Raw genomic sequence first — 17,001 nt, forward strand, 5'->3', positions numbered from 1 at the left:
ATAAATATAAACAATATATATTATGGTGTGGAAATGATACCTTCTTGAAAACTATCAAAGGAAACATTCCAACATAGTGAGTCTATAAATCAACACTGTCAGTGTGCTTTCAGGCAGGAAGTCAACTTTTGTTTACAGAACTTAAAATAAAGGAAATAGAGCAGAAGACATTCTTTATAAAAAAAAAAAAAGCTACTGGAGTTACTCTATGAAAAAAAAAAAGCCAAATTTAAAGGCAATCTGTCACTCTGCTCCATAGCCTATGACACCACAGTTAAGTCTTCCAAAATCTCTCATACAAGTAAAAAAAAAAAAAACCACCAGAACTAGATTATTTGTTTTTAATTAAGGGGATTCTCAAGACGTTAGCTTCAAATATAAAATAGGATTTTAAAACTATATGAGAGGGGTAATTAACATTCGAGAAAAAAGTTAAGCAAATTGCTGTCAGTAGAATGACCATGGAAATCAACCAGGAAGAAATGGGCAAAATACTTTCAAAGTGCTTGTGCTAATCAGGTAAGTTTTAAGGGAAGACCAACAACACATCACAGTAAATCTCAAAGCAACTAAAAAAAAAGAATAAGTGTATAATCCATGGTTTCTTGTAGTAGTCATCTGAAGCCGCATTGAGCCTGCCATGAGTGGGAAAGCGCGGGGTACAAATGTAACCAAAAAAAAATATATATATATTCTTGGATTCAGTTGTATGCTTTTCCAAGCCTATGAAGACAAGTTACAATTCAGCAAGGCACATAAAAATTGATGATTGTCCCATCCCCCTTTCATTTTTGTTCCCCTTCTCTGTACCTTTTTCTAATTCCACTGTATATTTATTGAGATGCAGTGACCACAACTGCACACAGTATTCAAGGTGCAGTTGCACCATGGAGCGATACAAAGACATTATAATATCCTCATTTTTATTTTCCATTCCTTTCCTAATAATACCTAACATTCTATTTGCTTTCTTTGCTGCTGCACCACATTGAGCAGAGGGTTTCAAAGTATCGTCAATGATGACTCCTAGATCCCTTCCCTGGTTGGTGACTCCTAACCTGGAACTTTGCTCACGCAGCTATAATTCATTTATAAATATGCTAAAAAGCAGCGGTCCCAACACAGACCCCTGTGGAACCCCACTATCTAGCCTTCTCCATTAAGAATACTGACCATTTAACCCTACTCTGTTTTCCATCCTTTAACCACTTTTTAATTAACAATAGAACACTAACTCCTATCCCATTACTTTCAATTTCCTCTGAAGTCTTTCATTAGGTACTTTGTCAAATGCATTTTGAAAATCTAAATACACGATATCGACCGGCTCACCTTTAGCCACATGTTCGTTCACCCCTTCCAAGAAATATAGTAGACTGATAAGGCAAGATTTCCCTTTACTACATCCATGTTGGCTTTGTCTCATTAATCCATGCTTTTGAATATGCTCTGTAATTTTGTTCTTTATAATAGTCTCTCTTATTTTACCCGGTACCGTCAAGCTCACAGGTACCGGGTAAAATGGATCACCTCTGGAACCCTTTTAAAAAATTGGCGTTACACTGGCCACCCTCCAATCTTCTGGTACCAGGCTTGATTTTATAAATTACACATTACTAACAATAGTTCTGGAAGTTCATTTTTCAAGTCTATCAATACTCTGGGATGTATACCATCCAGTCCTGGCGATTTGCTACTCTTCAATTTGTCAAATTACCCATTACATCTGAATCTGAGGTATGACCCCCCCCCGCCATGAAGTGAAAGCCATGGAGGTATGCAACCAATCAGACCTGAGAGGGCTCTTCTGAAATCCCAAGAGTCCTGCCTACACTACTACTACTACTACTACTACTACTACTACTACTACTACTACTATTTATCATTTCTATAGCGCTACAAGGCATACGCAGCGCTGTACACCATACACAAAAAGAGACAGTCCCTGCTCAAAGAGCTTACAATCTAGATAAGACAGGTAAACAGACAGAACAATTAAAGGTAAGGGAATAAATAGGAGAGGTTAAAGGACAGAGCAAGTGAGTAGTGGTTAGGAGTCAAAAGCAGTGGTAAAGAGGTGGGCTTTAAGTTTGGACTTGAAAACGGCCAAAGACAGGGCTAGACGCACAGGCTCGGGAAGTCTATTCCAGGCATGAGGTGCAGCAAGACAAAAGGAACGGAGTCTAGAATTAGCAGTAGAGGAGAAGGGGACGGATAAGAGAGATTTATCTACATAACGGAGTACCCGAGGGGGGGGGGGTGTAGGGAGAGACAAGTACTGGGGAGCGGCAGAGTGAATACACTTATAGGTCAATAAGAGAAGTTTGAACTGAATACGGAAACGGATAGGGAGCCAATGAAGTGATTTGAGGGGGCTAATGTGAGCATAGCGACTTTGGCGGAAAATAAGTCGCGCACCAGAGTTTTGGACTGATTGAAGAGGAGAGAGATGGCTAAGAGGGAGGCCGGTGAGAAGCGGGTTACAATAATCAAGACGAGAGGTGATAAGAGTGTGGACAAGGGTTCTGGTAGAGTGCTCAGAGATGAAGGGATGGATTTTGCTAATGTTATAGAGAAAGAAACGACAGGTCTTGGCAATCTGTTGAATATGAGTAGAGAAGGAGCGAGAGGAGTCAAAGATGACCCCAAGGTTAAGAGCTGATGAGACAGGGAGAATAAGAGTGCCATCCACAGAAATAGAGAAAGGGGGGAGAGGAAAGATAGGTTTAGGGGGAAAGATGAGAAGCTCGGTTTTGGCCATGTTAAGTTTTAGATGACGTTGGGACATCCAGGCAGCGATATCAGATAGGCAGGCTGAAACCTTGGTCTGGATGCTAGTTGAGATTTCAGGGGTAGAGAGGTAAATCTGGGAGTCATCAGCATAGAGATGGTATTGAAAGCCATGAGATGATATCAGAGAGCCAAGGGAAGAAGTGTAGATGGAGAACAGGAGAGGACTGAGAACAGAACCCTGAGGTACACCGATTGGTAGAGGGATAGAAGTGGAAGAGGATCCACCAGAGTGTACACTAAAGGTGTGAAGCGAGAGGTAGGAGGAGAACCAGGAAAGAACAGAGCCCTGGAATCCAAATGAAGACAGCGTATCAAGAAGTAGGCTGTGATCAACAGTGTCAAAAGCGGCGGATAGATCGAGAAGGATGAGGATAGAATAGAGACCTTTGGATTTGGCCAGGCACAGGTCGTTGGAAACCTTTGCAAGTGCAGTTTCAGTTGAATGAAGAGAGCGAAAGCCAGATTGGAGTGGGTCAAGAACAGGATGACATGAGAGAAAGTCAAGACAATGGCGATGAATGGCGCGTTCAAGTAACTTGGAAAGGAAGGGGAGGAGGGAGATGGGTCGATAGTTTGAAGGACCGGTAGGGTCAAGCGAAGGCTTCTTCAGGAGCGGTGTGACCACAGCATGTTTGAAGGCATCAGGAATGGTTGCAGTGGAAAGAGAAAGATTGAGGATATGACAGATAAAAGGGGTGAGAGTAGGAGAGATAGTGTTAAGAAAGTGGGTAGGAATGGGAACAGAGGAACAGGTAGTTCATTTTGAGGAGGAGAGAAGATGTGATGTTTCTTCATCAGTCACCTCAGGAAAGGAGGAAAAGGATGGAGGGGTTGAGGAAATAGGGGAACGGACAAGGGGAAGGAGAGGCGGGGTGGTTTGGTACACAAGATTTATCTTCTGAACCTTGTCGTGGAAGAACTCAGCTAGGGTCTGGGGAGATAGTGAGGGGGGAGTTGGGGGTGGAGGCACCTTGAGGAGAGAGTTTAGTGTGGCGAAGAGAAGTCGAGAGTTTGAGCCGAGAGAATTAGTCAGCTGATAACTATAGCAAGACGAAAGACCCCCCCTCCCCAAACCACCCCCAAGTCACCACTGGCACCCTGCTTATTAATTAAATGCAGGAATGGTGGCAAAATGGCTACAATTCCTGCCAAATTCTGTGTGTTTACAGGCAGCATGATCAAGTCAGGGACAGGATTAGGAGCATCAGGATCCCTCTAGGTAGTGCAGATGAGGCTGTCAGGCCCAATACAGGGCCAGTCCCATCACAATTAGGACAATTAGAGCTGGTGGCAGTGCTGAGCCACTAGTTCCAGCAGATAGCACACGGCCTGCCGCAAGATATGCAGCACACAGATTCAGAGCCCTTGCTCTCCAGACCTGACTGTAACTTTACAGGGATCCCTTGGGCTTGTCAGCTGCTTCAGCAGCACTGAATCTCTACCAGAGAAAGTCTCAATCCAGTCCTTGGGATTACACCTACTCCATAACACATACAAACTAAATAAAATGCTATGCAGTACAGCAATTATTGATATAACAGTTTTTCCTGATGGTATACAGATGATGGGACTTGATATGCCGCCTTTCTGTGATTGCAATCAAAGCAGTTTACATATTATAAACAAGTACTTATTTTGTACTTGAGCGTATACATAATAGGTTAGGACAGGACTATTTTATTAATGCTTTATTCTGTCTTCTTTTTCTCTCAAAATGTCAAAACCCTGCTGAAAATGTCGTCTAGCTGAGGCTTTTAATTTTTCACTTTAGTTGCTTGGAGAGAAGAGTTGTTCTACCTTCTGTTGGAACCATACTGTAATATTAAAGCACTTAATAAATAACTCCAACAAATAATTGGAGAAAATATATTCAAACACAAAAGTATTTGGTCATTCAGACTTTGACCTTATCAATGCTGTTGAGGGCAATGTATAATTGAAAATATAAGCTAAACAAGATTTTTTTATTAATACAGTGTGTAGATGATTGTAATTACCCCCAAGTGTTTGATTGAACACCATGAATCCTCCACAATACTGCTACAAAATAATTATATCTTTCAGATTTTATCCATTTATTCTCCCTAAAAGAAAAAATGGTATTTTCTCAAAAGCTTTTTAATTTGGTGATCTTCACTTCCAGGTTGTGCAAGTCCTGTGGTTACTGGAGACTCCAAATTTGAGAGAGGTGACAGTTATCTGGACCATCATATGCATCAATTTCAATCACTAGCCATCAATGAAAAGGAGGAAATATAAAGTATTAACAAGGAGAACAATCATATCTGTGATCATCAGCTGTCTCCAATTTTAGCTTACTTTGCTCAAGACTTCTGGAAACAGTATTCACCTAAGTAATGTTGTCATAGCAAAGTGCAAATTTTTGTACCCCCCCCCCCCCCCCCCAAAAAAAAAAAAAAAAAAAGGAAACTAGGTATCATAAAATGTTTACATCTCCTTTCCAACTATAGAATCTGATCTATTGCTTTTTTGCTGAACTGCATAATGGATTCTAATAGCTCCATACAATGATTTTAGGGAAGTCACTTATACCTTTCCATTGCCTCAGGTACAAACTTAGGGGCCAGTGAAGTAACCTTACATTAGACTCAAGTGCTAAGACTCGGTGTATGGTTTCTTAATGCAAAGTAGAGAAAATATTTTGTTTCCCAACACAGTAACGAAATAGTATGCAAGTAAGTTGTGTACAAAAACTGAATGCTAACATGGGAGAGTAAAGCATGTGCACATGGGTCTGTGATAGCAACAGCTATATTTTGCACACACAGAAAAATTGTATTGGCATTTGGAGTTGTATGCACATACACATGAGTATAGCTGGTATGGGTGAAAAGTCATAGCGGTGCACAAGATTTTAATACGCATATCTTACGTGCTTGTGCTACAATGCTATTTCACACAAATATTAATATTATTCTGTGCAGCATTATTACTGTTATGTTATGTCATCAGTCCAGTATGTTACTGTATTTTCAAGCACAACTGCTTCTCAGCCTGTCATCCCTTGCCTTTCAGGTTTGTTTGTTTTTGCCAAATAAATATAAGGAGCTACTAACATAAGGCAAGGAAGAAAAAGTTGCACACAAAGAAAACAAACCCTGTCATGAAGATAAATATGTTCATAACTGTTGACAGAGATACTATGCACCACTTCAACTTTTGTGCTTATTTATTCTGAACATAATGTAATCATTGCACCAAATTGAATGTACATCTATCTCTCTGTGATTACTTCTCTATTTTAACTTTTTTCTTTTTCTACAATAAAACATTTTTAAACCAACTATAAAGTGACTTATCTTATTGCTTATATCTTTCTCTCTCCATCAGTCTATAGCTCAGCACAAATTGCGGTCCCAACATGGACCATGTTTCGCATTGCTTCTTCAGGGGATAAAGGCTTACATCTCTGACAGTACTTTGCCAACAAACAACCTTAAAAATAAAGATACTACACATTAAATCTTTTAAAAACATATTCAAACACAAGACTGCATCTATAACTTTAGCTGAAATACCCTCAAATGCTGTAAATACTCTCACAGGGTAAGGCACAGAAAACGCGGTCTTTTAATGTGCAGATGCTTTAATACTAAGTATGTGCAGCTCATTAAAAGCTGATAGGTTGAACAGCCAATAATCAGATTTACAAAAATGCTTAACATTCAATTTCCCAATTCAAGCCCTGTAGGCTGACTGTTTGCCATTCATACATCTATCTCTGCTGCTTTTCCAATAGTAGTTTAGCCACATAGTCCCCTCGGTAAATACGCAGAGTACCTAATACTCTGAATTTTAGATCATGCAGAAACTGTTGACATTTTATCCAATGTTCCACCAACAGAGCATCAATCTTACCACACCGAACATGGCTAAGATGTTCCAAGATTCAAATCCTCAGCTGACGTTTTGTATGCTCTATATATAACAGACGGCAGGGATATTGTACTAAGTAAACAACTTGAGTGGATTGACAAGATGTACTCTGTGGCAAACGAAATTGTAAAGGTAATGTAGGATGACATATCAAATAGAAAAACAACACCTCCTCTTTTCACATATGTTACTGCTGCACATTACGCAACTAATTATCCAAAAATTAACTGTCTAAGAATGATCATTAAAAAATGGAGGAAAAAGCCTCAACAGACTCCGTTAGTATATAGGCACTTAGCTGTTAAATCTCAAGGAGGGCTTGCTGTTGTCATTGGCAAAAAACCTCCATAGGCTATACAGCTATCAATCTCAGTTTATTAAATGGAAACTTATCTTATATGGATGCCCAGCGTTTCTTGGAGAGTTAAGAAACCCTGGTGATCCTGATATATCTTCTTACTACTACTACTACTTATCATTTCTATAGCTGTAGTAATAACAGTAAATGAGAACATTCAACATTCAGTGCCCTTTTATATATCCTCTTTATTCATTTAAAGGGGTATCCTTTTGTCAGAAAACAAGATATCATATCTTGTGCTTATAATTTAAAGTCTATAATAGATGCACATAAATCAACGCAATCTAAGAAACTGACCAGTTGAAACATTGGATAGGAAGTGCCTGGGATGGAAATTACAAATCAGTGAATTTTCAAAAAATTGAAGCAATAACAAAAAAAAAAAGTACCTATATATGTAATGTCAATGTCCAAGAAAGACACTCGTTGATCCAGAACAAATGTGAACTGAAGGTCAGGATCACATATATTTAACCAGGTGAAAAATTGGTCAAATCGTTCACAAGTATTGGCCCAAAGCATGAATATATCTATATAGTGTTTTGAGATCAAAATATCTACATATATAGATGTATACAAAAAAGTTCCTCAAAAGCAGTCACATATAGACACGCTATAGAGGGAGCCATTGTGGCTCCCATTACCATCCCTTTGATTTGAAGAAAGAACTTCTGGTCAAAAGTGAAATAATTTTCAGAGAGTAATCTCAGCTAAAGACATCAGCAACTGAATTTGCACTGCTGCTAATGATTTGCTGGATTAAATGAATATTTTTGAGGTCATTTGTTGGCAAAACACTGTCACAGATGAAAGCCTTTATCCCATGGAGAAGCTATGAGAAACATGGTCCATGTCAGGACCTGTGCAGTTTCTGCTGACTTACAGATGGATGGAGAGAAAGATATAAGCAGTAAGATAAGTCACATTATAGTTGGTTTAAAAAACTTTTTATTGTAGTAAAAAGAAAAAAGTTTAAAAAAAGAGATGTAATCACAGAGAGAGGAGTGGAGGAGTGGCCTAGTGGTTAGACTTTGGTCCTGGGGAACTGAGGAACTGAGTTTGATTCCCACTTCAGGCACAGGCAGCTCCTTGTGACTCTGGGCAAGTCACTTAACCCTCCATTGCCCCATGTAAGCCGCATTGAGCCTGCCATGAGTGGGAAAGCGCAGGGTACAAATGTAACAAAAATAAAATAGATACTATTGGAGATTCTACATGGAATGTTGCTACTATTGGAGATTCTACATGGAATGTTGCTATTCCACTAGCAACATTCCATGTAGAAGGCTGCGCAGGCTTCTGCTTCTGTGAGTCTGACGTCCTGCACGTACGTGCAGGACGTCAGACTCACAGAAGCAGAAGCCTGCGCGGCCACACTGGTGATCTGGAAGGGCCGACTTCTACATGGAATGTTGCTAGTGGAATAGCAACATTCCATGTAGAATCTCAAATAGTAGCAACAGTGGAGGAGTGGCCTAGTGGTTAGGGTGGTGGACTCTGGTCCTGAGGAACTGAGGAATTGAGTTCAATTCCCACTTCAGGCACAGGCAGCTCCTTGTGACTCTGGGCAAGTCACTTAACCCTCCATTGCCCCATGTAAGCCGCATTGAGCCTGTCATGAGTGGGAAAGCATGGGGTACAAATGTAACAAAAATAAATAGACATTTAATCTGGTGGAATGCTTACACTATTGAGAGCTAATAAGCACAAATGTTGAAGTGGTGCATAGTATTCATCTCGGTAATTATGAGTACATTTATCTTCATGGTAGGGTTTGTTTTATTTGACCCATCCCCTTCAATAAAGCCAGAAAAACACTGCAGGACATTCATGCTCACAGTAAAGAAGAAGAAGAGGCAACCCTTGACTCATTTTCTGACCTGGCATTAAAACCTTGGCATTAGAAAATCCATGCACTCAGCCTTTGGGTGTTTTGTGCGCTTCTTTGCATATGGATTTTAATTCCTAATACTTTCACTATCATGGGATTTAAATAACCTGCGTACTGTCAGTGAAAGTCTTTGTGCACAGTTAGCTCATACACAGAATGTGTTTTAACACATGGTTCCGCATATAATTATGTGCAGAAGCCATACTAAGCTGTGCGGAAAGCCTTCCACTTGATATATTGGCCCCTCGGATTGCAAGCACTCCAGAGACAGGAAGATACCTACTGTACCCAAATGCAACTTGTCCTAAGCTACTACAGAAAAAGACATGAGCTAAATCTCCTGGCTGGCCATTATCAATATAGCCTTCCTGTTGATGGCTTATTTCAGTTCCAGACACTAAGTGAATGCTTTGAAGTCCCCATACATATCTCCTACCCACCCTGCTAGACCATCTATGAGGGACTGATATATACACTGTCAGCTAACACATTTGCTCATTTCTGATCTGATGAAGAAGGGCAACCTTCGAAAGCTAATCAAGGAATGTATTAAGTTATGTCCAATAAAAAAGGTATCATCTTATTTTCTTTTCCATGTTTTAATTTTGTTTGATTTCTATTGACTACCTTTAAGAGTGGACTAACACGGTTAACACACCTCTTTACATAAGACACTAAGTGATAATGAGGGGCATTTTCAATATGATATCTAAATCTGACTCTGGACGTTTTCTGCAAAACATCCAAAAATCCAAAGCGAACACGGCCATTTTTGAACCTGAAAATTTTCTCTGTTTCTTTTACATCTTTGGGGGGTGGGAAGGGGTCACTTAGGGGAATCCATGCCTTAATCCCTCCAGTGGTCATTTGGGGCACCTTTTTGTGATTTAGTCATTATTAAAACAGGTGAAGCCCAAAACATCTATGTTTTAGCCCTGGACGTGTTTGCTATGTTTCATTATGGCAGAAAAATGTCTAAGTTTTTTTTATGAATTCCACCTCCACCATGCCCCCTTGTGATCTGGACACACTTCAGATTAACTGCATTGAAAAATATCTTAAAATGGGTTTCAAAAAAATAGCAATTTGGATGTTTTGGGGAAAAATATCCAAATGTCGCTTTGTGGACTTTTTTTTGTTTGAAAATGCGCCACAATGTCTCCATTTTAATACAATTTGGCTCCACAGATGCCTCTCTTCTTTAGAGATGAGTACTGAAAGTAATTTTAATTTAGTATTACATATGGGTTGTTATTTTAGAAACATGTGCACATGTAAATAGCAGCACTGATACATGTATGTTATATACCTGTATTAATACTGACTTTAAAAAGAACCTATCACACATGGAGATCCACACCATGCAGAGGTTTTAAGAGGCAGTGGTCTGGATGTGGCTTCAATGAGGTTAAATTCTATACATGTATTCTTCATTTTACAAAGGGAATACACATGTATGGGAAAATTTCCTATGTTAGGATTTACACCAGCTTAAAGGCCTGAACAGGTTTTAAATAAATGCTTGTACTGGTCAGGGTTTTACACAAGGGATTAAGAGAGTCATTCTCCTTAATCCCATCTAGTTTACTTCCAGCCCCGAAGTGAAACCAAGTTAAAACTGTGACCTCACTACTTAATTTTCAGCTCTTACACATGTAGATTGTGCTGCCAGGTTCATGCTGTTCAATTTTTCAACATGTACATTTGTAAAATGGCTGCTTCCACTGGCAAATACAAAAACTACTTCTATGTACCAAAAGAAAGAACTCGCCTTTTTTTTCACACTAGAAATAAAGAGGAAAGAGAAAAGTTAAGATACTGAAGGGCTCACCACCTTCCACCTGCTAGAGACTGGGAATATTGAATCTATCTCTAGCTAGCCAGGGCTCTTATTGGCTCTCTCTCGAGTCAGCATTCTCAGTCTCCACCTACTGGAAGGCATGCACAACCCATCAGTCACTTTCTGGGCCAGTTCGGAGGGACGCTAAGGAATGCAGGTATTTTAGAAAAGCATCAGCAGAGCCTTTTCTAAAATAGCACTGGAACTGAGCATGTCCCAACTTGGATATCTCATAGAAACATGAAGGCAGATAATGACCAAATGGCCCATCCAGTCTGCCCATCCTCAGTAATCACTAACTCCTCTTTTTTCTAAGGGATCCCACATGCCTGTCCCACGCTTTTTAAAACTCTGACACAGTCTTTGCCTTCACCACCTGCACCGGGAGGCATTCCACATGTCCACCACCCTTTCCGTGAAACAGTATTTTCTTAGATTCCTCCTAAACCTATTTTCTCTTAACTTTATCCTATGCCCTCTCATTCCAGTGTTTTCCTTCATTTGAAAAAGACTCACCTCCTGTAAATTAATATTATTGAGGTAGTTAAATGTCTCTATCATATCCCTTCCCTCCCACCTCTCTTCCAGCATATACATGTTAAGGTTCATAAGCCTGTTCTTATATGTTTTATGATGGAGACTGCTTACCAATTTTGTAGCCACCCTCTGGACCGACTCCATCCTGTTTCTATCTTTCTGTAGGTGCAATCTCCAGAACTGCACACAGTACTCTAAATGGGGCCTCACCAGAGACTTATACACGGGCACTATTTTTCCTGCTAGTTCTCCCTCTCCATATGCACCCGAGCATCCTTCTGGCTTTGACCGTCACCCTTTCTACCTGTTTGGCCACTTTAAGGTCATCAGACACAATCACTCCCACGTCTCGTTCTTCTTCCACTTCACCCCCTATATAGTACCATTCCCTTGGATTCTTGTAACCAGGGCTGGCATTGGGGGTGGGGCAAACAAGGCAGCTGCCCTGGGCCCCATGGCTCCAGGAGGCCCCCATGGGCCAGCATGCCTTTCTCTCTAACCTCATCCGGCATCTCCTTCACCTTCCCGGTCTAGCTTAAAAATATTTTTTTCTAAGCAGAGGATTTCTGGTACAGGCGCGATTGAGAAACATGTTGTGACAGAGGTGGGGCAGACTGCGGCAGAAGGCAGAGGAAGTGTTCAGAGGAGGCCGAATTTCGCTGAAGGCAGCATGTTTCAATCGCTTTCGCTTCGGAAACCCTTTGCTTAGAAAAGAAAACATTTTTAAGCTACACCAGGAAGGTGAGGGAGATGCTAGACTGGGGTGGAGAGAAGGGGATGACATGCAGCCCACGGGGTCAACCATGGAGCAGCTGTTTTTGAATTAAACTGGGGGAGAGGTAGGGTTCAAAGAGAGGGGGAGATGCCAGAATGTGAGTGGTGAGGGGAAGTGAAAGGGAAGAAATAATGGGCTTGGATACAGAAGCGAGACTAAACACATTATTTGAATAGTTTTCAGGAGCTGTTCTACAGTAAGTAACATAAAAGAGACAACCAAAGCAACTAAATGTCTTCTGCTCACAGCTTGAACAAATATAGTTATATGCTAATAAATGTAGCTGATTATTCAGCAAAGGCTATATTATGGTAGCAAAGATACCAAGCAAAATATCCAGCACTATCAATTTTAAACAAACAATTTCCGGAAATTATCATCAAATGGACAAATACAAAATCAGTTTTGAACATACAAAGGTACAATATTATAGGCCAGAATGACAAGGTCATCAATTAATCAACAGAATCAACTTACACAAAAAACACTCCTACACATTTTACTACATTCCCAAGGCAAGGAGCAGCTACCAACTAGACTGGAAGAACAGGAAGTAGTTTGTTATCATGCCTGAATGGCTTTACAATGTTTATGAATGCTAAGGCAAACTACTGATCACTAGTGTGCTCCTTGAGGCCAACAATACTAAGCTATACTATCATCAAACCTCTTAAAACGCATATGATGGCATTTTTCATATGAAGTTACTGAAGATACATCGGCATCCATTCATGGAGGTGTTTGTTTCTCCTACTTTGTAGCTAAACAAAAATCTAGAAAATGTGACAAATTTAACACATACACATCAATATACATTTCATATTGATAGATCATCAATACTGCTATCATCAGACAATGGTCTATGACTTCCGTTACTTTCATGATTAGCTTGGGATATCTGCCTTATTCAACTAGTGACTAAATATATGTTAAAAGACCAGTCTCAACAGGGCTTCTTTTACAAAGCCTCACTAGCGATTCCCACACAGCAAATGAGAGGATGCCCATAGGAATTGAATGGGCTTTCTCTCATTTGCTGCACCAAGAATCGGTAGCGCGGCTTTGTAAAAGAAGCCCTCAGACAGGTCATCCTTTCCACGCTAAATACTCTCTCACTGCACTTTCAAATATTCTCTACTATTCTTTTATTTAGTTCAGCAAGAGTATACAGCACCAAGATAACGTACAACTATAAAACCAGCCATCAACTACTAAAAGCCTTTTAAAAAAAAAAAAATTGTGAACTCAAAAATTATACAAAAAAAAGAGCAACTATTTTTTTTAAATCACACTACGTAGATTTATTGTGAGATGACCAATATTATTTTAACAAATACATTAATATCTTTAAACCTTTTTTATACAGCTACTCAAGTTTGAAAGGCACAAGGTGGCAGATGTAATCTAATCTAAAGACAAGCTGTAACATAGTATTCATGTTTCACTTGTTCTTACTAAAAGGATAGCATATTTTTCTAGCGCTCTTAAGTCCTCATCAACTGATAAAACAAGTTGAAAATCAAATTCACATGAATACAAACAATATTCTAGGAAGCAATTACTTCATTTTGAGAGTTCTTGACAGCAAGTAGTTAAAAGATTACAACTATATATGCAAAATATATGGTAAATAAACACTGGTTATTTTCATGATAAATGACTTTAACAAAGGCAATAGGATGAACTAGCTTTTTTACTTCACAGTGAAAGACCACACAACCAGAAGTGCTCCACAACACTAATCATGCAGAAATATTTTAACTACCCATTCAAGAAAACATTTAATTAAATAACAGAAATCTGCAATTTAACCACCTGCTTTACTTATACATGATAATTTGCTTATTTTCTACAAACATATTATAGGGTGACAAACTCCTAAAAAAACAAAAAGTTCCTTTTGCAGTTTATCAAGAACAGAACAGTGTAATGACATAAACTGCCAGATATTTGCAAGTTAAAATGTTTTCATCATCACTTAAAAAAGAAAAAAAGCCAACTTATGATCTATAAAATAACAAGAAAATATCAGTGCAATTCAGTTTGTTTCACCTGCTGAGACCTGTTTACAAAAATATCAGAGTTTATTACAGCTGAATGGTCAAAAACTTCACATTTTAAGCCATGAATCCCTGCAACTGCAAAGCAGCAGGCTAAGCTATGATGAAGTACTTTGGTCCCTGCACTGAATTTGAAAGCAAGTCAGGTATTGAGTATCTTATAAAAGGCACCAGGACACAAACAAAGACCATCGGTGATGTACAATAAAAGAAAATTATTGCCCCAGAAAGGACTACTCGGTAGGGTAAGTGGCTTTAACCTAAAGTTGTAGAGAACCCAACTGGTCACTATTGCCTGCCCCAGAGAAAACCATATTCAGCTACCAAATTCAACAGAAGCACAGCTAAGAAAAATAAAGAGTTTAAATATTTTTATATGAATTGTACATATTCAGGGAATTATCTTAACTATCACAATAAAAATGTCTTATGCCTACTGACCACAGAAACCAATTCTGCTACCAGTGTTTGCTTAGAACTGTAGTAAAAATGTGATCCACAGAAAGAAATATACAAATAGCTACTGACAAGACAGAGGTGTAAAGTGAATGATTTGAATATATCATTTGCAATGTCTCATAGAAATACCTTTTATAGGAAAAAATGGCCAAAGAAACAACCAACATATAATCTAACCATAACCTTACATTCCCTTTAAAAACTGATCCATCAAAATCATTTTTATCCTTTCCTACTTTAGGATTGCTGAAGTGTATAGAAATATTTAATATACGGTCAGCAAGTAGCTTTCCATAGACTCATGTTCTTCAGAGCAAAAAGAATGGCTAACAAGCAGATTTTCTCTACCATCCTAATGAAAATCCTACAAAGTGAAATCCTACCACCACCACTGCTGTCCCCCTCCATCACCTCTCTGCTATACAAAAACACCTTCCTCCTTTATTTTCATTTTACTGGCATCACAGGTCATTTTCTTGTCAAATCAAACTAAAATGGTCTTAACCATCAGCTGCTGTGGGAAAAGAAAAATGCACACAGATATTTATATATTTATATATCTATATATATAGATAGATAGATATAATCATATGCTTTGACACACTTTACAGTGGAGACCATTCCTCGGTCAAGAAAAACAATTACACCATTTTCTCTATTTTAAGCTGCTATAATTTGTATTTCTGTCACAAATGCTGAAGGGCATTTGGGTCTACTATCATATACCTCTCTTCGCTCATACTAAGAAATCCAGTTTAAGCACTCATTTTGTTTTTGAGCTATTATATTTCACACAGTACATAAATTTTGAAACATTTGCTTTTCATCAGTGCTCTTTTCAGGCACCTGTTCAAATGTACAGACAGGCTATTTTAAATTATCCTCAATTACTATAATTCATCAAAGCGCAGAATAAATTGCTCCTTCTAATAATGATCATTTCTGTAGACTGCTATAGAAATGATGAATAGCAGCTGCTTAAGATGTTACAAATACATATTCAAACTGATTTGCTAAACCCCAAAACAACTCATAGAATACAGTCGAGATATTGCCTTTATAGGCTTGCTGTTTTGCTGCCTTCACTCTGCAATGAAACACATACCCCATTTTTCATCAAAAACTTAATTTCAAACTAAACAGCATAACAGCAAGGAGAACATTCTTGAAAAATTAACTGTGATTTCTTTAAAAATACAAATATTTGTTCCCAGAGGTTTGATTGAACTGGCTATGAATTTAATGATTAGACTGAATTGTTATTTTGAAACCACTTCTGAGTCATTTTATCCTTACCTGCTGGCACAAACCATTACTGCAGACAGAGTCTGTTCCATTTCCTAGCACAGACTTGAAGAAGCATCACATCTCAGAGAATGTGACTAATCTGGGGGTTTGCAATTCCTAAGCTATTTGTAAAGGGCACTCCCTTTCAGCACAGCAGATACAAACACAACCAAATTTTCGTGTCCAATGAGCCAGATTTAATTCAGTGAAACTACTAGCTTCAAAATGCTACACTAGCCATTCTCTGCAACTGACATTTTAAATATATATATATATATGCATTTGCTAGTCAAGAAACACAAAAACAAAGCAGAACCTTCAACAGCAGCATATTCACACCAGCATTATGCTGTAATGCATTTGCATGCTGCAGCTGCTTGTACTTAATTCAAATAAATGTTTAACTCCCTTGCATAATGGCACAAAGCTTTAACACAGATTCAATCAGTACGATAACCAGCATGCAGAGCAACCACAATGTTAGAAAACATGACAAAAATGGTCTATGCTGGGAGAAGTAAGGGAGTTAGCAATGCTACACCATTAATTGTTCATGCAAGATATGTAGCTGTACCTTTCTGAAGAGGACGACTTCTTAGAGTTAACTGACATCAGCAGCTCAATCTTCTGCTTGATTTCTGGAAGAATCAAAATATATTCACCACCACGATTGCCTATCCCAAAATCCGATCAAGAGATTTCTGCCTATTCCCTTTTGTTCAGAATGAGGCCAGCAGACTCACAGTAATTCTATAAACGCTGCAATACATTGGTGCTGTACAGAAAAAGAAAGCTCCAGAGGCATCAGGCCTTGCAGAACTATGCACATGACTGTTTGTGAAAGCAGGAAGTACCAAGTCTTTAAAGCACAGGGGTGTTTGCTCTTTACTGTGCACATTACGCTTTTCTCAACAAATGATTTTTCTCCTAACAAACAGATTACAAATTCAAAACACATATTTCAGACACTAACAAGAGACAAAAGGATGGTTTCCTGTGCTTGTGTGCAACAGCTTTATTAGCCAAACAGCTATGCTACCCAAAATTAGCTTATTTCCAAAAGCCCAGAAAAATATGGCTCTGTGATTCATTTTTTTGTCA

The 17,001-nt window shown here is 38.9% G+C and overlaps 1 protein-coding gene across 6 annotated transcripts in view; it reads right to left on the minus strand.

Annotated features, from left to right (window-relative positions):
• Positions 1 to 17,001, minus strand: part of SRPK2 (SRSF protein kinase 2) — a 234,592-nt gene that overhangs the window by 157,030 nt on the left and 60,561 nt on the right. Inside the window, exon 1 of one of the 6 annotated variants that reach the window (XM_030215996.1) lies at positions 16,475 to 16,714. The exons of 4 other annotated variants lie outside the window; for them this stretch is intronic. In XM_030215996.1, the coding sequence (XP_030071856.1) occupies positions 16,475 to 16,512 (38 nt within the window). In that variant the 5' untranslated portion in view covers positions 16,513 to 16,714. Of the gene's footprint in view, positions 1 to 15,909; positions 15,976 to 16,474; positions 16,715 to 17,001 lie in introns of those variants that run through there. One more of the 6 variants, XM_030215994.1, reaches the window with a different exon arrangement.

The sequence above is a fragment of the Microcaecilia unicolor genome, chromosome 10 (assembly GCF_901765095.1).
Source record: "Microcaecilia unicolor chromosome 10, aMicUni1.1, whole genome shotgun sequence".
Classification (NCBI taxonomy): Eukaryota; Metazoa; Chordata; class Amphibia; order Gymnophiona; family Siphonopidae; genus Microcaecilia; species Microcaecilia unicolor.